General features: G+C 41.7%; 1 protein-coding gene across 1 annotated transcript in view; it reads right to left on the reverse strand.

Annotated features, from left to right (window-relative positions):
• Positions 1–23547, reverse strand: part of retreg1 (reticulophagy regulator 1) — a 67625-nt gene extending 44078 nt beyond the window's left edge. Inside the window, 3 exon segments of the mRNA XM_064942757.1 lie at positions 14917–14947; positions 20552–20670; positions 23351–23547. Coding sequence (XP_064798829.1) covers positions 14917–14947; positions 20552–20670; positions 23351–23475 — 275 coding nt within the window. The 5' untranslated portion in view covers positions 23476–23547.
• Positions 23548–23829: the final 282 nt, after the last annotated feature.

Consider the following 23829-nt stretch of genomic DNA (forward strand, 5'->3'; position numbering starts at 1 on the left):
CATATATATATATACACACACACATACAGTGGGGCAAAAAAGTATTTAGTCAGACACCAATTGTGCAAGTTCTCCCACTTTAAAAAGATGAGAGAGGCCTGTAATTTTCATCATAGGTACACTTCAACTATGACAGACAAACTAAGAAAAAAATCCGGAAAATCACATTGTAGGATTTTTTATGAATTTAGAGAATTATTTATTTCAGGTTTAATTTATTTCATCACATTCTCAGTGGTTTCAGAAGTTTACATTGTGGCGTACAGCAGGTCAGCCACCAGGGGGAGACTCGCCGAGGCCTGGTGACAGACGGAGTATACATCATTAGGCAATGGCTCCATCTGCTGGACATGCCAGGTGCCAGGTGCCAGGTCTTGACGGACCAGTCTCAATGTCAACAGCGAAGAGGCGACTCTGGGATGCTGGCCTTCTAGGCAGAGTTTCCCTGTCCTGTGTCCTGTGTCTGTGTTCTTTTGCCCATCTCAATCTTTTCTTTTTATTGGCCAGTCTGAGATATGGCTTTTTCTTTGCAACTCTGCATGGAAGACCAGCATCCCGGAGTCACCTCTTCACTGTTGACCTTGAGACGGGTGTTTTGCGGGTACTATTTAATGAAGCTGCCATGTTGAGGACTTGTGAGGCGTCTGTTTGTCAGTAGAGCCCTGGATAGATCTCTACTGTGGTGACTTGACCCACTACTACTATCCTGTAGTGCCTTTAAAAAATACATTTCAACTCACATTGATGTGTTTTTACAGATCAACTGCACCCCTGATGTGTCTCACTCTACTGTGTGGGATTCATTCGTTAAAAGCATATCTAAGGGGACAAATTATTTTATACACAGCCTATGAGAACAAACAGTGCACCAAACACTTATCAGAGATGTGCACAACAGATATGCCTCTTCTCCGACTCCTGAACTCTAGAAAGAGAGACTGCTTCACCAATCGGAATTTGATCTTTTTTCACCAAACAAACAGAGCATCTCTCTTGATGCTGAAAAGGCTTTCGACCGGGTTGAGTGGGTATATCTATTTACAGTACTATAGAGATTTGGTTTGGTCCGTCATTCCTTTCCTGGATTAAGATTTTGTACTCTTCCCCAGTGGCTTCTGTTTGCACCAACAATGTTACCTCCAGGGACTTCCCTTGCCACAGGGGGGTCAGGCAGGTTTGCTGTTTATCCCCTTTAACATGGCTATTGAACCTCTTGCTATCGCCCTGCGGGTGGAGGAGAGGATTAAGGGGCAACATAACTCACAAGGTGTCCTTATATGCAGACAGTCCTCTTTTATACATCTCTAACCCTGTGGAGTCTACACCCTATCTCTTGGACATGCTACAAGGTTTTGGGACATTCTCTGGTTATAAGTTAATTAAACAAAACAAAAAGTGTCCTTCACATTTCTGCTCGAGCCTACGAAGTGTCCAGTCGAGAGGTGCTTAGATCTTAACCCTTATCTGAAGGGCACAACCTCCAGATGATACGACATAATACAGAACATTAATCCGCCTTCCTTTGCAAACACAAAATCTGCATGGGAGCAAGACATGGGTGTCGAGCTACCCGATGACATATGGCAACAAAGCGTATCTACTGTTGGATTCGGGGTTAAACTTCGAACATTGTTATACTCAGAAGTATAGGAACATTAGTTACAAAAGAGACATGAGGGGTGGCATAATGAAGCTTGGGTGCAGGGAACACAATTGCATGTGACAGTGCTGATAAGGGGAGAAACCGTTGAAGGCTCATATCACTTAGTTCCCTGCAAGAATGATGCAATGTTTAGCGATAAGGAGGAGACTCCACCCAAAGTGGGGTATGAATACCACCACGGGGGAAGCCATGTCTGTGTCTGAATTACAGCTGTATCGACCCTTTGGGAAGAATTCAACTTGGTTCAGCTTCTCTAGTGTTATTAAATTAGAACCTAATAGGCTGACCACGCCGCTCGTGTGCGCGAGCGTTGCAAAATAAATGTAGAAATCTATGTTATTCAATTATTGTGCCAACGAGCGTCTGCATTGCCAAGGGCTAAAATAGAAGTTATATTTCTGATGCAGATCGCGCTGCAAGTCCTGCCTCTCCCATCTCCTCATTGGTTTATAGAAGCAGGTACCCACGTGCCACCATCTCATTGGCTATACCCACGTGGGTGACTGAAATACGAACAAGGTCAGTGGCGGTAATGCACCTAATTTATGAAAGTTGCCAATAGCAATATAAAATCAAGAGAAGAAAAAGCCTGGAAGGAAGAGAGATGACTAAACGATTTGGTTGACTGTTTTATGTGTGGATTAATTGGCGGAGTGGAGGACCTTGTACATTTCAGGTAAAAGCAACAGCAAGCCAGCTAAATAGGACAAATTAGCTAGCAAGTCCAAGCTAACTAGCTAAGTTGCCACAAATGTTTAATGCTTTTCAACCAGTCCCCAAATTAATATAATTGGTTCAGTTTGTTTTGAAATTTTAACCTGCGTGTCGTGATCGCGTATGGTGTGGGGGGACAAAATAAATGTATGCACAATGGCACACAATGGCGCAGCCGGTTTGTGTTCCGTGTAACACCACACATCATCATTTTGCATAAGGCATGGATTTTTTCAGTTTAAGGTTTTGCACCATCCTCATTACTCGAATGACAGATTGGCAAAAATATACCCAAATGTTGACCCCAAGATGCCACCAGAGTCCAGCGACTGTGGGACACATGTTTTGGTCATGCCAATCTTTGAATGGCCTCTGGGACCCCATTTTTGAGGCATTCTCACATATGTGTAATACAACTGTTAGCCCCAGCCCGGTCACTGCCATTTTTGCGGTACTTCCCCTTGACCAGAATGCTACCATGCATCAGGAAAATGCTAAATAATTTGTATTGAACTTTTTTTTCTCCATTGTTTTTGTTTCTATGACTGTGTTTTTGTTTGTTTCTTTCATAGGGGTGGGTGGTTTGGAGGGAGGGTGGGAGGGAGGGAGAGACAGAGAGAGGGAGGAAATGGACAGATGGATGGGTGGGTGGGAGAATGAGGGGTTGGGGGTTGTACTGTTTTTTTTACATCTGAAAATCTAAAATAGCGTTTTTAAAAAACCCTCTAATGATCGTTCTTGAAATTGACTTTTTAAATCAAGACTAGGGCAAATCTGAGACTATTTTAAACCATGTCTGAGAAATGCCATTTCAGTTAGTCAAATTCAACAGTGCAATTAAGAATAGGATTAGGCGTAATCTGTGTCTGTGAAACCACCCCTCACTGTATATCATACTAAATGAAGGGAGCAGATTTAGTAACCAAATCCTATGAATTGCCTTGAGACCAGGTTGATCACACAGACAACAATATTATTTTCCTCCTTGTCTTCCTACTCCTCTCCATCCCAGCCCACAGCTGTCAGCGGCCATTCTGACCTGGCTAATCTCCAACTAAGCCCCGCCACACCCGGAGCCCGCTTTACAATTACCCACAAGGCACCTTTGTCTGACGGACAGCGGCATGTCAGACAATGTCAGACAAGAGATAGACACAAGAGCCTTGGCGGCCCAGTAGCCCACCATTATGAAGCGATTCTGGAATACCAACAAAGCAAAGCATCTATTATGATATCTGGCTTTCCCATTCACTGCAATTGAGGTCTTCGGTCTCTAAATGCGTCTTTGTGCAAATTTACGTGATGCTGCAGGCCAAGTTGTCTCGTTTATTTATATAGCCAATGCCCAACCGTCTAGTTCGGCGGTTAGGGACAACCAATTGTTGAATATTTATTTAAATGTATTTTTATCCCCTTTTTTCTCCACAATTTCATGATTATGATCTTGTCTCATCGCTGCAACTCCCCAACGGGCTCGGGAGAGGTGAAGATCGAGTCATGCATCCTCTGAAACATGACCCGCCAAACTGTGCTTCTTAACACCCGCTCGCTTAACCCGGGAGCCAGCTGCACCAATGTGTCAGAGGAAACATTGTTCAACTGACCAACGAAGTCATCCTGCATCGCCCGGCCCGCCACAAGGAGTCTCTAGAGCAAGATGAGGCAAGAGTGGGGATATACAACCTACATTTAAAAGGACTGCCAGGGTTGGGAAGACTGAGATACGAGACTACCTATAGCAGGGTGCTCCAACTGGCAAGGTATTTAGCCCCCGAAGTTTAGATTATTTAAAACATATATATATATATCTTAATTGTTGGGCATAAAATACTAAAAACCCCAGCAAATCAGCGACAAGTGATGAACATGTTGGAAATCTGAAATCTGTCCAACTCATCCAAACCATCTCAATTGGGTTGAGGTCGGGTGATTGTGGAGGCCAGGTCATCTGATGCAGCACTCCACTCTCCTTCTTGGTCAAATAGCATTTACACAGCCTGGAGGTGTGTTGGGTCATTTTCCTGTTGAAAAACAAATGATAGTCCCACTAAGCGCAAACCAGATTGGATGGCGTATCCCTGCAGAATGCTGTAATAGCCACATGAAGACATGAAGGCCTGATTCATGCAGTCTCCTCTGAACAGTTGATGTTGAGATGTGTCTGTTATGTGAACTCTGCAGCATTTATTTGGGCTGCAATCTGAGATGCAGTTATCTCTAATGAACTTATCCTCTGCAGCAGAGGTAAATCTGGGTCTTTCCTGTGGCGGTCCTCATGAGAGCCAGTTTCATAGTGCTTGATGGTTTTTGCGATTGCACTTGAAGAAACTTTCAGAGTTCTTACATTTTCCATATTGACTGACCTTCATGTCTTAAAGAAATGATGGATTGTTATTTCTCTTGGCTTATTTGAGCTGTTCTTGCCATAATATTGACTTGGTCTTTTACCAAATAGGGCTATCTTCTGTATACCACCCCTGATTAGCTCAAACATATTAAGAAGGAAAGAAATTCCACAAATGAACTTTTAACCAAGGCAACCTGTTAATTGAAATGCATTCCAAGTGACTACCTCATGAAGCTGATTGAGAGAATGCCAAGAGTGTGCAAAGCTGTCATCAAGGCAAAGGGTGGCTATTTGAAGAATCTCAAATAGAAAATATATTTTGAATTGTTTAACACTTTTTTGGTTACTACATGATTCCATATGTGTAATTTCATAGTTTTGATGTCTTCACTACTATTCTACAATGTAGAAAATAGTAAAAAAATACATAAAAACCCTGGAATTAGTAGGTGTGTCCAAACTTTTGACTGGTACTGTATGTCTTTCTATCCTGTAGGACCTATATGGTTGACTGAGATATCAAGAAAGAAAGCAAGGATCATGGACAGACCTCTTCCCATTTTAGTAAGCATTGAGTCTATAAGTTTTGACTATGATAGCTTGCTATCTATGGTGACACCCAGCAGTTTAGTCTCTTCAACTTGCTCAATAGCCACATTATTTAATAATAGATCCAGATGAGGTTTACGGGTGAGTAAGTTATTTGTCCCAAAAATTATGCTTTTAGTTTGCGATATTTAGCACCAGCCTATTGCTAGTTACTCGTTCTAAAACTACCTAGAGTTCTATATTAATGATGTCAGTTATTTATTTGACTGTTTCAGCCATTGTGTATACTGTTGAGTCGTCAGAGTACATGCACACACAGGCTTTAGTGAAGGTCATTGGACAGTCAATAGTAAACACAGAAAACAACAATGGTCCAACTCCACTCAACTGAATTTGCATTAGAGAGGCTTCCATTAAGGAAACCCCTCTGTGTTCTATTGGATAGGAACAGTGCCTTGCAAAAGTATTCATCCCGCTTGGAGATTTTCCTATTTTGATGCATTACAACCTATAATTGAAATGGATTTTTATTTGGACTTCATGTAATGGACATACATAAAATAGTCAAAAGTGGATGAAGTGAAATGAAAAAAAATAATTTGCTTCAAAAAATGTAAAAAACGGAAAAGTGGTGTGTGCATATGTATTCACACCCGTTGCTATGAAGCTCCTAAATAAGATCTGGTGCAACCAATTACCCTCAGAAGTCACATAATAGTTAAATAAAGTCTACCTGTGTGCAATCTAAGTGTCACATGATCTCAGCATATATACACACACCTGTTCTGCAAGGCTCCAGAGTCTGCAACCACTAAGCAAGGGGCACCACCAAACAAGCGGCACCATGAAGAGCAAGGAGCTCTCCAAACATGTGAGGGACGAGAGAGGGCCGCCCACCAAAACTCACGAACAAGGAAAGGAGGGCATAAATCAGACAGCTCCACAGCGGAGATTGGAGAATCCATAGGAACCCTTTAAGCCGTACACTCCACAGAGCTGGGCTTTATGGAAGAGTGGCCAGATAAAAGCCATTGCTTAGAGAAAAAAATAAGCAAACACGTGTGGTGTTCACCAAAAGACATGTGGGAGACTCCCCAAACATATGGAGGAACATTTGGCGATCAAGGAAAACGCTATGTCTGGCGCAAACCCAACACCTCTCATCACCCCGAGAACACCATCCCTACAGTGAAGCATGGTGGTGGCAGCATTATGCTGTGGGAATATTTTTCCATCGGCAGGGACTGGGAAACTGGCCAGAATTGAAGGAATGATGGATGGTGCTAAATACAGGAAAATTCTTGAGGGAAACCTGTTTCAGTCCTCCAGAGATTTGAGACTAGGACGGAGGTTCACCTTCCAGCAGGACAATGACCCTAAGCATACTGCTAAAGCAACACTCAAGTGGTTTAAGGGGAAACATTTAAATGTCTTGGAATGGTCTAGTCAAAGCCCAGACCTCAATCCAATTGAGAATCTGTGGTATGACTTAAAGATTGCTGTAGACCAGCCGCACCCATCCAACTTGAACGAGCTGGAGTAGTTTTGCCTTGAAGAATGGGCAAAAATCCCAGTGGCTAGATGTGCCAAGCTTAGAGAGACATACCCCAAGAGACTTGCAGCTGTAATTGCTGCAAAAGAATGCTCTACAAAGTATTGACTTTGGGGGGGTGAATAGTTATGCACGCTCAAGTTCTGTTTTTTTGTCTTATTTCTTGTTTGTTTCACAGTAAAAAAAAACGTGTTGCACCTTCAGAGTGGTAGGCATGTGGTGTAAATCAAATGATACAACCCCCCCCAAAAATCTATTTTAATTCCAGGGTGTAAGACCCAAATGCAGACTGTGTTGAAGTAACAATGTTTATTGCAGTAAACTATTGTAAAGTGGCTGTTCCACTGGATGTCAGAAGGTGAATTCACCAATTTGTAAGTTGCTCTGGATAAGAGCGTCTGCTAAATGACTTAAATGTAAATGTATTGCAACAACGGGGGCAGGCAAATGACAGGTCAAGGCAGGGGTTGATAATCCAGAGTAGTGGGGCAAAGGTACAGGATGTCAGGCAGGCTCAGGGGGGGCAGAAAAGGTCAAAACAATCAATAGACAGGAACTGAGGGGGGAAAAACGCTGGTAAGGCTTGACGAAACAAAACCAACTGGCAACAGACAAACACAAGTATAAATCCACAGGGGATAATGTGGAAAATGTGCGACACCTGGAGGGAGGCGGAGACAATCACAAAGACAGGTGAAACAGATCAGGGCGTAACAAGGTAACTGTCCATTCGTTTAAATTTGTAATTATTAAGGATCCCCAATTTCAGCAATATGTTATGATCAATGATATCAAAGACTGCACTGAAGTCTAACAAAACAGCTTGCAACTTCTTATTATCAATTTCTTTCAGTCATTTGTGTCAGTGCTGAGCATGTTGCATGCCCTTCCCTATAAGCATGCTCATGTTAATTTGTTTTCTGTAAAAAAAACATTGTATTTGGTCTAATGTGATAATTTCCAAAAGATTGCTAACAGGCTGATTGGTCTGCTGTTTGAACTATTACAGGGTGCTTTGCTATTATTGAGCAGCAGAATGACCTTTGCCTCCCTCCAGGCCTGAGGGCACACTCCGTCTTCTAGGCTTAGATTGAAGATGTGGCAAATAGGAGTCGCAATGTATTCCACTACCAACCTCAGTAATTTACCATCCAGGTTGTCGGTTCCGGGTGATTTGTTCTCATTCATAGATCAATAATTTTTCACCTCTCCACACTAACTTTGCAGAATTCAAATCTACTGTGCTTGTCTTTCATTATTTGGTCCATTATGCATGAATACGAAGGCTCAGCATTTGTTGTTTGCATGTCATGCATAAATTTGCTAATCTTGTCAACAATTTTTTTTAAGTGGTTGGCAATATCAAAGGGTTCTGTTTTGAATGAGCCATCAGCCTCAATGAAGGATGGGGAGGAATTAGCTAATTTAAGGTACTCCAGAGCTTTTTACCATCATTCTTTATATAATTTATCTTTGTTCCATAGTATAGTTTCTTCTTTTTGTTTAGTTACGTAATTTTGTTTGCCAATCTGCTGTGTTGCCAGACTTATTGTCTGTTGCAAAGAAAAAGCCATATGGGCAAAAGAACACTGCCACTGGACAGAGGAACTCTGCCTTGAAGGCCAGCATCCCGGAGTCGCCTCTTCACTGTTGACGCTGAGACTGGTGTTTTGTGGGTACCATTTAATGAAGCTGCCAGTTGAGGACTTGTGAGGCATCTGTTTCTCAAACTAGACACTCTAATGTACTTGCCCTCTTGCTCAGTTGTTGTCGTTCTATTCTGGTTAGAGCCAGTTTGCGCTGTTGTGTAGGGAGTAGTTCACAGTGTTCTACCAGATCTTCAGTTTCTTGGCAATTTCTCACATGGAATAGCCTTCATTTCTCAGAACAAGAATAGACTGATGAGATTCAGAAGAAACTTCTTTGTTTTTGGCCATTTTGAGCCTGTAATCGAACCCAAAAATGCTGATGCCCCAGATACCTCAACTCGTCTAAAGAAGCCCAGTTTAATTGATGCTTTAATCCATACAACAGTTTTCAGCTGTGCTAACATAATTCTAAAAGGGTTTTCTAATGATCAATTAACCTTTTAAAATGATACACTTTGATTAGCTAACACAACGTGCCATTGGAACACAGGAGTGATGGTTGCTGATAATGGGTTGTATGCCTATGTAGATATTCCATAATAAATCGTCCGTTTCCAGCTACAATAGTCATTTACAACATTAACAATGTCTACACTGTATTTCTGATCAATTCGATGTTTTTTTAATGGACAAAAATGTGTTTTTCTTTCAAAAACAAGGACATTTCTAAGTGACCCCAAACTTTTGGATGTCATGTCCAAGGCCTGGTGATTGGATATTAGTCCTCTGATCAGATTATCTGACAGTAAACTCCATGTTACAGTGATATCACATGATGGATGCCAGGAATCTAATACAGAGAAAACTGTTAGTAACAACTAACCAGCTCAGAGAGACAAAAATGAGTAAAAATACAGAAAACCTCAAATCTCCAAGTTTCTCCTCCTGTTCCTCTAGCGAATTGTGAGACTGGCTTTAGAATACTTCATTGTCAATTTTGTGAGAAACACAAAGTGCCCAGTTTGCTGCCTAATGAACACGGCCCATGTGGCATTTTTCCTAGCATGAGTCCTTTAAGTGTATCACTGTAACTCAAACACCAGTAACAAAGACCTGTTGTAAAAATTAACATCAGGGGTCAGTGTTGTAGTACTCGTTGTAGACTGAGACCGCCTCGACACCACATATTGAGTGTCTTTGTCTTGTTTCAGATACATTTTACTCGTTCTTGACTCGGTCTCGGACAATGAGGACTTGTAATTTATTCCCGAGACCAGCCAAGACCAGATAAGGGAGTCACCATTGAGACCAGTGTCTCTACCTCCATATTCAATTTGTTAAAAAGATACAAAATAAAATACAATATTAAACAAATAAAATACAGCACAACACATATTGCACAGACAAACATACATTTACACAAAACACAGTCAACTAAAACAAACATATTCTTCATTACCAAAATCATCTTTCCCCTGCTTGAACTGCCCTAGATACACTAACGTATCTATTCTAAATGTATTTTGGAGATTATTCCAAACAACAAAACTAAAGGCTAACGTACCTAACTCTGTAGATACCAAAGCAGTCTCCAGAGTTAACCAACCCTGTGAACGGGTTTAATGACTTGTCATTTTAAATCTTAACAGTGAAGGTAGGTTTGTGGAAGCTTGTGGTGCAGGGCTTTGTAAACAAAAATGATGTGGTTTAATGATGTGGTTTACGTGACTTCAAAGAGGTCCAGCCTTCTTTTGGTAAAGAATACAGTGATGAGTAATAAAACTAAGGGAGGTATGAAAAACGGCATCCAAGGGTTTAAGAGTAGAGACAGCTGCACTTTGACAAATAGTATCACCATAATCAAGAACAGACTAGAGCGAGACAAGCTCATTTGTATGTTTTTTAAACAATATATCATTGACACTCCAAATACCAAGGTATATGTATGCAGGGACACGTTTGATTATAGAACCATCCCATGAGTGAATATGTAATCAATCTGAGACAATCTTACGAGAACTTGCAAACAATATGTCTTTTAGTTTTGCCAGTATTAAGCACACACAAAATCGGACTGTAGCCTTGTCACAACCAGGTCATAATAGTAACAGACGCATATATACTTAACAAAAATATAAACGCAACATGCAACAATTTCAAAGATTTTACTGAGTTACAGTTCATATAGGAAAATCAGTAATTTGAAATAAATAAATTAGGCCCTTATCTATGGATTTCACATGACTGGGCAGGGGCGCAGCCATAGGTTGACCTGGGAGTACATAGGCCCACCCACTCGGGAGCCAGTCCCAGCCAATCAGAATTAGTTTTCCACCACAAAAGGACTTTATTACAGACAGAAATAACCCGCCGATTCATCAGCTGTCTGGTTGGCTGGTCTGACTATCCCGTAGGTGAAAAAGGCGTCCTGGGCTAGCGTGGTTACCACATGGTCTGCAGTTGTGAGGCTGGTTGGATGTACTGCCAAATTCTCTAAAGCAACGGAGGTGGCTTATGGTAGAGAAATTAACATTTAATTCTCTGGCAAGAGCTCTGGTGGACATTCCTGCAGTCAACATGCCAATCGCACAATCCCATGAAAATTGAGACCTCTGTAGCATTGTGTTGGGTGACAAAACGGCACATTTTAGAGTGGCCTGCTATTGTCCTCAGCACAAGGTGCACCTGTGTAATGAGCATGCTGTTTAATCAGCTTCTTGATATGCCACACCTGTCAGGTGGATGGATTATCTTTGCAAAGGAGAAATGCTCACTAACAGGGATGTAAACAAACGTGTGTACAAAATTTGAGAGAAATAAGCTTTTGTGCATATGGAAAATTTCTGGGATCTTTTATTTCAGCTCATGAAACATGGGACCAACACTTTACATGTTGCGTTTATATGATTGTTCAGGATAGATTACAATTGTGACTCACCACCTGGATTCGGTCTTAAGTAGCAAAATTTGAACTGGTGTTTTATAACATTGGATAAAAGTAGAGACTCAGAGCTACAAAATGGTAAATCATACACTGCATTTTGAAGGACAATGGGAAAGTAATTCTGTCTTGAAAGTTGATAAACTTGTGAACTCACTTTTTAGAAAATGGCCATTGAATGTTTTGGTATCTAGTGAAGAGCTCTTCTTTGTCTACACCCAATCAGCATCGTTCACACCCTCTTAAGCTTTAGCCCCACCCATCTCGTTTCGCTCTCGAAGCGTTCAGAGCGCACACTTGACCAATGATTTGTTTACCTCTGGATAACATGAAAACAGCCTAACCAGCTCTGCTTTTTTGCCAACGTTTAGTGACAGTACACTTTAGAGTAAGACATGTAGCTAGCTAACTAGGTAAACAATGAACCTAGCTAGGTAAACAATGGGTAATATCACACACATCACGTAACATTAGCTAACGAGCCAGCCAGTTACCTAGTTAAACAACAATGAACATAGTGCCAAATCATGTCATTACTACCCTGCATGAATCTGATGGAAGCCTACCAACCAGGTTCAACGTTAGCTAGCTAACATTAGGCTGTCACTAGCAAAGCAAAGGGTTCAGGGATATGAATAATGATGTCATGCACTTAACATTAGCTAGGAAGTCAGCCAGCTAACATTAGGCTGTAACTAGCAAAGTAAACGATTCTGGGATATGAAAAATAACATCATACACATAACGTTTGCTAGGGAGCCAGCCAGCTAACGTTTGATAGCTAGCTAGCTAACACTACACTTTAGCTTGAAATTAAACCATTTTGTCAAAATAATAAACATTTAATATTTGAAAATGTAGCTAGCTAACGCTAGACTATCTTACCTGTATACATCATCATGCATGGTGGACACTTCTCCCTGTCACGGATGCCATGCCACAGTTTCCCTTAGTTTGAAGATGTAATCCGGAGACAGGTGTTTTCTCCATCTCTTTAGCTATCAGTCTCTAATTCCACTGATTTCATAACTCGATCCTCCAGAAAGCAGAGAGCAACACTTATGCAACTCCACTACACATTTTTTTTAAAGCTGCGTTTGACAGGATTACCAGCACAGACTGACCAGCTCAATAGACAGAAGCCCTCTATATGTCAGACCAATCTGAACTCCTCTCTCGGCATGTCCAGCCCACTCATTATCTCAACCAATCATGGTTAGTGGGAAGGTTGCTGCCTTTTTCTGTGGCTTAACCAAAAAGGCACGTAATTCAACCATTTTAATAATATTTAAAGATGGCATACAAGTATGTTATTAAGGCACATGAAAGTTCACAAGTTCCAGAAGGCATTTCTGCCCCCCAAAAAAACACATTTTGATCAAAATTACAAATACAAGTTAAAATGGCTCTCCTGTGAAGTAGTGATTTGTGACATACGCCTAGTTTTCTGAAATGGGTCACATTTAAAATGTTTAACAGATTGACCAATAGCATTTATATAAATAGTGAAAAGAGGTCCTAACTATCGACCCCTGCAGAACACCTTTATGTACTTCAAGAAATTCAGACTTAACCCCATCAATCACGATTGCTTAAGTTCTGTCACTAATGTAACCGATGTGAAATGGCTAGCTAGTTAGCGGGGTGCGCGGTAATAGCGTTTCAATCGGTGACGTCACTCGCTCTGAGACTTTGAAGTGGTTGTTCCCCTTGCTCTGCAAGGGCTGCGGCTTTTGTGGAGCGATGGGTAACGATGCTTAGTGGGAGCCAGTTGTCGATGTGTACAGAAGGTCTCTGGCTCGAGCCCAGGTAGGGGCGAGGAGAGGGACGGAAGCTAAGCTGTTAACAGTCTTCCGTCCCTCTCCTCACCCGTTCCTTGTCCGTCCTTCTCCTCGCCCCTACCTGGGCTCAAACCAGGGACCCTCTGCACACATCAACAACTGCCAAATAGCATGATCAGCAGTATCGAACGCTGTGGACAGTTCCACAAACAAGGCAGCACAATTATGCTAAAGCATATCATTAACAACTAATGTGGTTGCTGTAATAGTGTTGTGCCCTGGCCTAAACCCAGATTGATTTATATTCAAAATACCATGCTCAGATAAAAAAAGCAAAGTTGCTTATTTACCAAAGATTCGAGAATCTTGGCTAGACATGGAAGCCTCATAATTATCAGCTCCCATTCAGTCAGCGCATAAAATTGCTTTGCCAGGCAAAATATCCACACTCCTTTCATGATACATTACCATTGCCTATTAAAAGATGAGCTTCCTACTTTACTCATAACATTACTGTACTTTACTTTAGTTTCAAAACAGCTAAAAAACTTGATTCACTAGTCTGAAATTCCTTGCTCAGCTAGTGCAGGTTGGCATTTATTGGGATGACACATGTACAAGAGGCAGCTCTGCAGGGTACTCACGAGCTGGTACAGCTACACAGTCAAAATGTTTAAGCTAACCATAACCTTAACCCTAACCTTGACCACACTGCTAACCTTATGACTTATTCTAACCTAACCTTAAATTAAGACCAAGCAAATATTTGTTTTCATACATTTTTACTATATAGCCAATTTTGACTTTGCCGCTGGCCCATCGAGTGGAAATTGCTCAGCTCTGCCTCCAGGACAAGCTTCATCCCAATAAACATCAACCTGCTCCATGCAGCTAGTAGGAAAGAGTGGGGAAAGTTGCGTGCTCACTATTAGTAAGGACAGACCGAGGAAGTTGTTACATATTTTGTATTTGTATCTATTATTTAGAGACCAGTTTGGTAATAATGTTTTCAGCATTCTGAACGTCTAAAGAATCAATATGTTCTTCTGAAATATGAACACAGAAATACTGGACATTTTCATCTCTTATTATGCTGGTGATATGAAACAATTACAATCATGGTCTTGAACTGGACTAGCTTTAGATGGTCTCGAACACAACACTGTCAGGTGCCTTGTCTCACAGCTGAACAAATATAACGGGATGCGGACACACACAGGGAACATTAAAAGGAATACTTCAGGATTTTGGCAATGAGGCCCTTCATCTACTTCCCCAGAGTCAGATGAACTTGTGGATACCATGTTTATGTCTCTGTGTCCAGTATGAAGGAAGTAGTTTTGTGAGCCAATGCTAACTAGTGTCAGCACATTTAATGGAAGCCCATAGACTTCCAGTCATTGCACTAACGCCAGTTAGCAATTGCGCTAGCGCTGGTTAGCAATTTCCTTCAAACCGCAGACATAAAAATGGTATCCATGAGTTCATCTGACTCTGGGGAAGTAGATCAAGAGTCCCTTTACGGGGAGTATTCAATACAAGCCATATTGTGAGCTCTCTCTCTCTCTCTTTCTCTCTCACACACACACAGACACACAGACACACACACACACACACACACAGACACACACACACACACACACACACACACACACACACACACACACACACACACACACACACACACACACACACACACACACACACACACACACACACACACACACACACACACACATTACACAGCAACAATGTGTTGATAATGCAACAGAGCTCCTACCTTACAGTCATACTGCTCCATAAGTGGGCCCCTATAGGTGAGAGAACAGACATTTTATTGGTCAACATGTTCTGTCCAATAGGCTGTTTATCAGCTACCTGTTTGAGCCGTCTACAGTAGAACGCTCAGCTGTGAAAAAGGTTTAATACCCATATTGCTTCTATCTTTTCTGACCTTTTCAGAACTACAGGATTGGATAGGGAGTATGGTTAAGGGGTCCATTTGGGATTCAGATTGCAAAGCAGCCCAGAGTGAGACAGTCACTTCCATTTCTTGGTGGCAGTATTTCTATTTATGAAGGATCCCCATCACTCTTCCTGGGGTCCAGCAACATTAAGGCAGTTATATACAATTTAAAATATTACATGACATTATATTTCATAACACTTTTCACAACACATTAAGTGTGTTCCCTCTACACCCACATATCTACAATACAAAATCCATGTGTACGTGTGTGTCTGTGTCTGTGTGTCTCATCATAGTCCCGCTTTTCCATAAGGAAAAATCTGATTTGACTGCTTGCATCAGTTACCTGATGTGGAATAGAGCTCCATGTAGCACTGTGTGCCTCCCATGCTCTGCTCTGGACTTGGGGATTGTGAAGAGACCTCTGGTGACATGTCTTGTGGGGTATGTCCGAGCTGTGTGCTAGTAGTTTAAACAGCAGCTTGGTGAATTCAACATGTCAATATTTCTTACAAAAACAAGTAGCGATTAATTTAATCTCTCCTCCACTTTGAGCCATGAGAGATTGACATGCATATTATTAATGTTAGCTCTTGAGTGTACATTTAAGGGCCACCCATGTTGCCCTGTTCTGAGACAAATGTATTTGTGGCACCTGACCACATGATTGGACAGTAGTGCGACAAACCTAGGGCCTGTAGGAACTGCCTTGTTGATAATGTTGTTAAGGCAGAGTAGTGCTTTATAATGCACAGACTTCCCACATCTTAGCTAATAGTTGCATCAACATGTTTTGACCATGACAGTTTACAATCTAGGGTTACTCCAAGCAGTTTAGTCACCTTAACTTGCTCAAGTTCTACATTAATCATTACAATATTTAGTTGAGGGTTGGGGATTAGTGAATGATTTGTCACATATACAAGGCATTTAGTTTGATAAATATTTAGGACAAACTTATTCCTTGCCACCCATTCTGAAACTGACTGCTGCTCATGTTAAGTGTTGCAGTAATTTCACTCACTTTAGAAGCTGACATGTATAGCGTTGAGTCACCCGCATACATAGACACTTTACTCAAAGCCAGTGGCATGTCATTAGTAAAAATGGAACAAAGTAAGGGGCCTAGACAGCTGCCCTGGGGATTTCCTGATTTTACCTGGATTATGTTGGAGAGGATTCCATTAAAGAACATCCTCTGTGTTCTGTTACAGGTAACTCTTTATCCACAATATAGCAGGGGTATAAATCTTTAACAAACGTTTTTTTTCCAGCAGCAGACTATGATCGATAATGTCAAAAGCCACAATGAAGTCCAATAAAACAGCTCCCACAATATTATTTATCATGCATCGCTCTCAGCCAATCATCAGTCATTTGTGTAAGTGCTGTCTGTGCATGTTGACTGTCCTTCCCTATAAGCATGCTGAAAGTCTGTTGTCAATTTGTTTACTGTAAAATAGCATTGTATCTGGTCAAAAACAATTGCATTTTTTTTTTACTAAGGGTTGGTAACAGGCTGATTGGTTAGCTATTTGAGCCAGTAAAGGAATTCCAGGAATTCAGGATTACAGCCAGGAATTCAAAATGATAATGCTTGTCTTTCATAATTTGGTCAGTTATACTTGGAGGTCGGCATTTGTTGATGTCATATCACGCCTAAATTTGCTAATATTGCAGATGATTTAAAAAAGTATTAAAGTAGTTGGCAATATCAGTGGGGTTTGTGATAAATGAAGCTGTCTAAGGCACTGTATCTCAGTGATAGAGGCTTCACTACAGACCCTGGTTCGATTCCAGGCTGTATCACAACAGGCCGTGATTGGGAGTCCCATAGGGCGGTGCACAATTGGCCCAGCGTCGTCTAGGTTAGGGTTTGGCAGGAGTAGGCTGTCATTATAAATAAGAATTTGTTCTTAACTGACTTGCCTAGTTAAATAAAGGTAAAATAAAACGTTCAAAAAATTTGATGACTTCATTCCTGTGTGTAACTACCTTGGTAGGTTAACTGATAACATGAACCAGGTTGCAGGCACTGGTTGTTTGTAACTTTCTCTTGAGTGGGCAGCTTGATGAAAGCCAGTCAATTTTAAGGTCACCCAGAAAATATATCACATACATTATGAACCATTTCACACATATTATCCAGATACTGACTTAGCACTTGGTGGTCTATAGCAGCTTCCCACCAGAATGGGCTATAGGTGAGGCAGGTGAACCTGCAGCCATATTAATTCAACATTATTTAAAATTAGATCCGCTCTAAGCTTTACAGGAATGTGGCTCTGAATATAAACAGCAACACCTCCACCATTGGCATTTCTATATTTTCTGTAAATGTTATAACCTTGTATTGCTACCACTATATCCTCAAAGGCATTATCTAACTGAGTTGCAGAGAGTCAGAAAATGAATGTCATTTGTGACTAGCAAATTATTTAATATAGACCGCTACACTGCCCCCAAGGGCATTTCCGTCCTTTCTGTAGATGTTATAACCATTTATTGTACTGGGCTTATAGGGAGTCAATAGGGAAATATAATTCAAGAACGTGGTGTAACAAGGGGCTTGTTTTGGACAAGGGGCTTACAGTGTAGGGTGAAGTTGCCCCTAGATGCTGATCTTCTGCCAGTTTAGCATTTTTCTAACTAATGATTAAGTTTAGGATTGGGGGAGAGGAAACTAATCCAAGATCTGTACCTAGGGGAAACTTCACCCTGGAGCAGGGGCTTATTGCTTTTGTTATTATTCCCAGCTGAACTGGGGTTTTGCAACTTAAAACAACAGGCAGCTTGAAACAAAGCATGGTGATGTTCATTATGCACCCAAACAGCAAACACTGACAGAGACGACATGGGCAAAAAACAACAAAAAAACATTTTGGTTTCCATTGCCTTTTTAAAACGGTTCAATTATGTGCCCCAATGAACACAGCCCAGAACTACCATTTCATTACTTGGATTTGGATTGATATACATACAGTAACAGTCAAAAGTTTGGACACACCTACTCATTCAAGGGTTTTTCTTTATTTTTACTATTTTCTACATTGTAGAATAATAGTGAAGACATAAAAATTCTGAAATAACATATGGAATGATGTAGTGACAAAATAAGGGTTAAAATACAGTTGAAGTCGAAAGTTTACATACACTTAGGTTGGAGTCATTAAAACTCAATTTTCAACGACTCCACACATTTCTTGTTAACAAACTATAGTTTTGGCAAGTCAGTTAGGACATCTACTTTGTGCATGACACAAGTAATTGTTCCAACAATTGTTTACAGACAGATTACTTGATTATTTGACAGATTATTTGATACTCACTGTATCACAATTCCAGTGGGTCAGAAGATACACTAAGTACATACACTAAGTTGAATATGCCTTTAAAGAACTTGGAAAATTCCAAAAAACAATGTCATTACTTTAGAAGCTTCTGATAGGCTAATTGACATAATTTGAGTCAATTGTAGGTGTACCTGTGGATGTATTTCAAGGCCTACCTTCAAACTTAGTGCCTCTTTGCTTGACATCATGGGAAAATCAAAAGAAATCAGCCAAGACCTCATCCTTGGGAGCAATTTCCAAACGCTTGAAGGTACTACGTTCATCTTTACAAACAATAGTACGCAAGTGTAAACACCATGGGACCACGCAGCCGTCCTACCACTCAGGAAGGAGACGTGTTCTGTCTCCTAGAGATGAACGTACTTTGGTGCGAAAAGTGCAAATCAATCCCAGAACAGCAAAGGATCTTGTGAAGATGCTGGAGGAAACATGTACAAAAGTATCTGAGAGTGACACTCCTCAGTGGACATCGGGTACTGTAGGTGTCCTGGAGGGCAGGTAGTTTGCCTCCAGTGATGCGTTAGGCAGACCACACTAACCACTGGAGAGCCCTGCGGTTGCGGGCGGCGCAGTTGCCGTACCAGGTAGTGATACAGCCCTACAGGATGCTCTCATTTGTGCATCTGTAAAAGTTTTTGAGGGTTTTAGGTGCCAAGTCAAATTTCTTTAGCCTCTTGAGGCTGAAGAGGCGCTGTTACGCCTTCTTCATCACACTGTTTGTGTGGGTGGACCATTTCAGTTTGTCAGTGATGTGTACGCCGAGGAACATTAAGCTTTCCACCTTCTCCACTGCTGTCCCGTCGATGTGGATAGGGGGGTGCTCCCTCTGCTGTTTCCTGAAGTCCACGATCAGCTCCTTTGTGTTGTTGACGTTGAGTGAGAGATTGTTTCATCATTGTTGGTAATCAAACCTACTACTGTTGTGTCGTCTGCACAGGAGGGGGCTGTGTTCACACCAATGTGGGGCTCCACTGACGTTTTGCCTGTTTGATTGCCTTACCGAGGGAATAACTACACTGTTTGTATTCTGACATATTCCCAGTCACCTTACCGTGATTAAATGCGGTGGTTCACACTTTCAGTTTGTGCGAATGCTGCCATCTATCCAAGGTTTCTGGGTAGGTTTTAATAGTCACAGTGGGTACATCCTGATAAACTCAGTCACCGTATCAGTGAATTCGTCAATGTTAATTTGTCAACGCTACCCGGAATATATCTCAGTCTGCGTGGATCTGTTGCAGTCATGACGCAAGTTTCGCTATGCTGTCAAATCCTCCCACGTTTGTAGTTTGACCAGCTGTTCTCAGCAACTGATATTTTTTAATTAGCTTGTTTGGTAGCAAAAAATATTTACCTAGCTTCTTGTCTAGTGTTTGATATTCAACGCGATTTCCTCGTAATGAACAGTGTCGAGTGTCCTGACGAAAAGGCAAACTTTTCTAGCTATGCCAGGCAAAATCGGGAAATATTAGCTCATTTTTATGGATGTATCCAAGTAAATGTAAATAGACTACAGCTACTTTGCTTTTATTTTGGCTGCAGAGGTCTTGACTGTGTTAGCCGTAGCTAAGCAAGGGATGAACGACTGGGTCGCATCCATAAATATCGAACTAATCGAATGAACGACTGGGTCGTGTCTCTAGCAACCAAAAGATGAGAAAGCATGAATTTGCTTCTAAAAAAGAAAATATAAATGGAAAAAAAGTATTTATATCACTAAATGTGTGCTTTCATATATTTTTTGGGGGCAGCTGTGGTATAAGAGGGATAAACGCCTCAGTGCTGTATAATACCAGCAGGTAACCTAGCAGTTAATAGCATTGGGCCAGTAACTGAAAGGTTGCTGGTTTGAATCCGAGCCGACAAGGTGAAAAATCTATCAATATGCCTGTGAACAAGGCCCTTAACCCTAATTCCTCCTGTAAGTCGCTCTGGATAAATGACTAAACATTTAAACAAACAAACACTGATGTTCTATACATAACCTTGGAAAAATGAACTCTGCAAAGGGATTCTGCGCTGTCCATTATTTCCAAGGTAATGTACAGAACATCGGTGTTTATCCCTTAAATATTGAGCGATGCACTACATACCTTTAGAGAAAGAGACACATCTGGAGAGAGCCACATCTTTAACAAGCAGCACTGTCCCCATCAGAGCCAAGGAAAGGGCAAGAAGACAGTACGCTCTATAGGAACTGAGGGCCACAAACCTAGAGGATCAGAAATAAACAATGTCATCATGGGTCATTATCTGTCTTTTATCTCTCATCCTGATGTCATGTTGTGAGCTTGCACTGTACATGGAGAAGAATTAAACAAATCATTAAGGATTGCAGCTAACTAACCAAATAACCAAGTCACAAAATGAAACAGACAAACATATTTTTCAAGGTTTTACTGCTAACCTACAAAGCATTACATGGGCTTGCTCCTACCTATCTCTCTGATTTGGTCCTGCCGTACATACCTACACGTTCGCTACGGTCACAAGACGCGGGCCTCCTAATTGTCCCTAGAATTTCTAAGCAAACAGCTGGATGCAGGGCTTTCTCCTATAGAGCTCCATTTTTATGGAATGGTCTGCCTACCCTCGGTCTCAACCTTTAAGTCTTTACTGAAGACTCATCTCTTCAGTGGGTCATATGATTGAGTGTAGTCTGGCCCAGGAGTGTGAAGGTGAATGGAGAGGCTCTGGAGCAATGAACCGCGCTTGATGTCTCTGCCGGTTCCCCTCTTTCCACTGGGATTCTTTGCCTCTATCCCTATTACAGGGGCTGAGTCACTGGCTTACTGGTGCTCTTTCATGCCGTCCCTAGGAGCGGTGCGTCACTTGAGTGGGTTGAGTCACTGACGTGTTCTTCCTGTCTGGGTTGGCGCCCACCCTTGGGTTATGCCATGGTGGAGATCTTTGTGGGCTATACTCGCCATTGTCTCAGGATGGTAAGTTGGTGGTTGAAGATACCCCTCTAGTGTTGTTGGGGCTATGCTTTGGCAAAGTGTGTGGGGTTATATCCTTCCTGTTTGGCCCTGTCTGGGGGTATCATCGGATGGGGCCACAGTGTCTCCTGACCTCTCCTGTCTCAGCCTCCAGTATTTATGCTGCAGTAGTTTGTGTCGGGGGGATAGGGTCAGTTTGTTATATCTGGAGTACTTCTGTCTTATCCGGTGTCCTGTGTGAATTTAAGTATGCTCTCTCTAATTCTCTCTTTCTCTCTTTCTTTCTCTCTCTCGGAGAACCAGAGCCCTAGGACCATGCCTCAGGACTACCTGGTATGATGACTCCTTGCTGTCCCCAGTCTACCTGGCCGTGCTGCTGCTCCAGTTTCAACTGTTCTGCCTGCGACTATGGAACCCTGACCTGGTCACCGGACGTGCTACCTGTCCCAGACCTGCTGTTTTCAACTCTCTAGAGACAGCAGGAGCGGTAGAGATACTTAATGATCGGCTATGAAAAGCCAACTGACATTTACTCCTGAGGTGCTGACTTGCTGCACCCTTGACAACTACTGTGATTATTATTATTTGACCATGCTGGTCATTTATGAACATTTGAACATCTTGGCCATGTTCTGTCATAATCTCCACCCGGCGCAGCCAGAAGAGGACTGGCCACCCCTCATAGCCTGGTTCCTCTCTAGGTTTCTTCCTAGGTTTTGGCCTTTCTAGGGAGTTTTTCCTAGCCGCCATGCTTCTACACCTGCATTGCTTGCTGTTTGGAGTTTTAGGATGGGTTTCTGTACAGCACTTTGAGATATCAGCTGATGTAAGAAGGGCTATATAAACACATTTAATTTAATGATTAGATATTGAGAAGTGATTAATTGTATAAACCTGATGTTGGACTGAGCGAGAGAAATGCATTACACATGATCATCACCCTTCTGAAAAAAGATTGCAGTATAACTGCAGTACATTGCAGTTATTCTGCAATTACTGCATCCAAAATACCACAGTTGACTGCAGTTATTGCACTTTTACTGCAGTTTCAAAACTGCAATCTTTTTTTGTAAGGGCAATATGCATTCAATACCACTCAATGCCCTTCACTGTAAAACCGTGACTATGGAAACCTCTCTTTCTCTCTTCTGTTCCCATTTTCTAGTCAAAACATGCCTTGTTTTTGTGTTGTTGAAGTTGAGTTAAACTTGCTTGGCCAAGGTAATAGCACAGCTATAATCTTTACACGTTCATAATCCAGGCAACAGCCTACTGTGAGGAACAAAACAGGACTTGAGCATTAGCATTATTGCATAAAATGTCCTGCAGACATAATTAATTTCAGAATCATTTATAAGTGGGAAAGGACAGTTGATTATTCAATGCATAACACTATAGGCACGCACGTGCACACGTAAACACACACACACACAGAGTCGATCTTGTTGTTGTTCCCACTCCCTATTCAACACAAATGATGAATTTGTCATTATACACAGCCAGGTCATATTTTTTATTTAACCTTTATTCAACTACTCAAGTCAGTTAAAAACAAATTCTTATTTACACTGACGGGCTACCGGTGGCCAAACCCTAACGACACTGGGCCAATTGTGCGCTGCCCAATGGGACTCCCAAACACGGCCGGTTGTGATACAGCCTGGAATTGAACCAGGGTCTGTTGCGGTCTGGAATTGAACCAGACCGCTGCGCCACTCAGGAGTCATGATATTGCATCATATTGCAATTGCATTCAATATGCACTCATTCCAAATCAAATATCTTATTTGTTAATCATGATACCGTAGGCTATAATATACACTACATTTCACCACAATTCGAATTTCATAGATATGCTGTAATAATAGAGGAGAACAATTTGTAAAAGCACTCAATGGTTTCAATAGATCGTTTTCAACGACGGACACATCATTTCCACTACGTCATGCTTACCAGTACACAGCAGTGGTGGCAGCAAAGAGTGTCGTGGTCCTAAAAGGTTTATTCCAGTTGATCACGTTTGAAATGCGACAGTCCGCTATAACAGCCTGCTCTTCCTCGTGCCCAGCCGCCGCCATCGCCCCACCTGAGTGTCTAGCCCTGGCCAGACTCACCGCTGCAGCCTCCGGCCCCGCCACTACCGCAGCATCCTCGTGTCGATTCTGACGTGGGAGAGGCTATATGGACTCGCCTGGTGCCCAAATGGATGACGTATGTCGCGCATCTGAGTCAAGTGTGGAGACTAATGTATTCGGTTCAGTCAAGTCGTTCTGATAAACCCTTCCCATATAGTTTATGCTGGTTAGCTGACAACAACAACAGCATAGTGCTACCAAACATAAAGTGATGTTCATTTCGATGGAAGTAATTGTATTAGTCACTATCTGGATTTTGACACCATCTCTAGTTTGTACCATCTGACGTTATTTTTT

The sequence above is a fragment of the Oncorhynchus masou genome, chromosome 3 (genome assembly GCF_036934945.1).
Source record: "Oncorhynchus masou masou isolate Uvic2021 chromosome 3, UVic_Omas_1.1, whole genome shotgun sequence".
Taxonomy (NCBI): domain Eukaryota; kingdom Metazoa; phylum Chordata; class Actinopteri; order Salmoniformes; family Salmonidae; genus Oncorhynchus; species Oncorhynchus masou.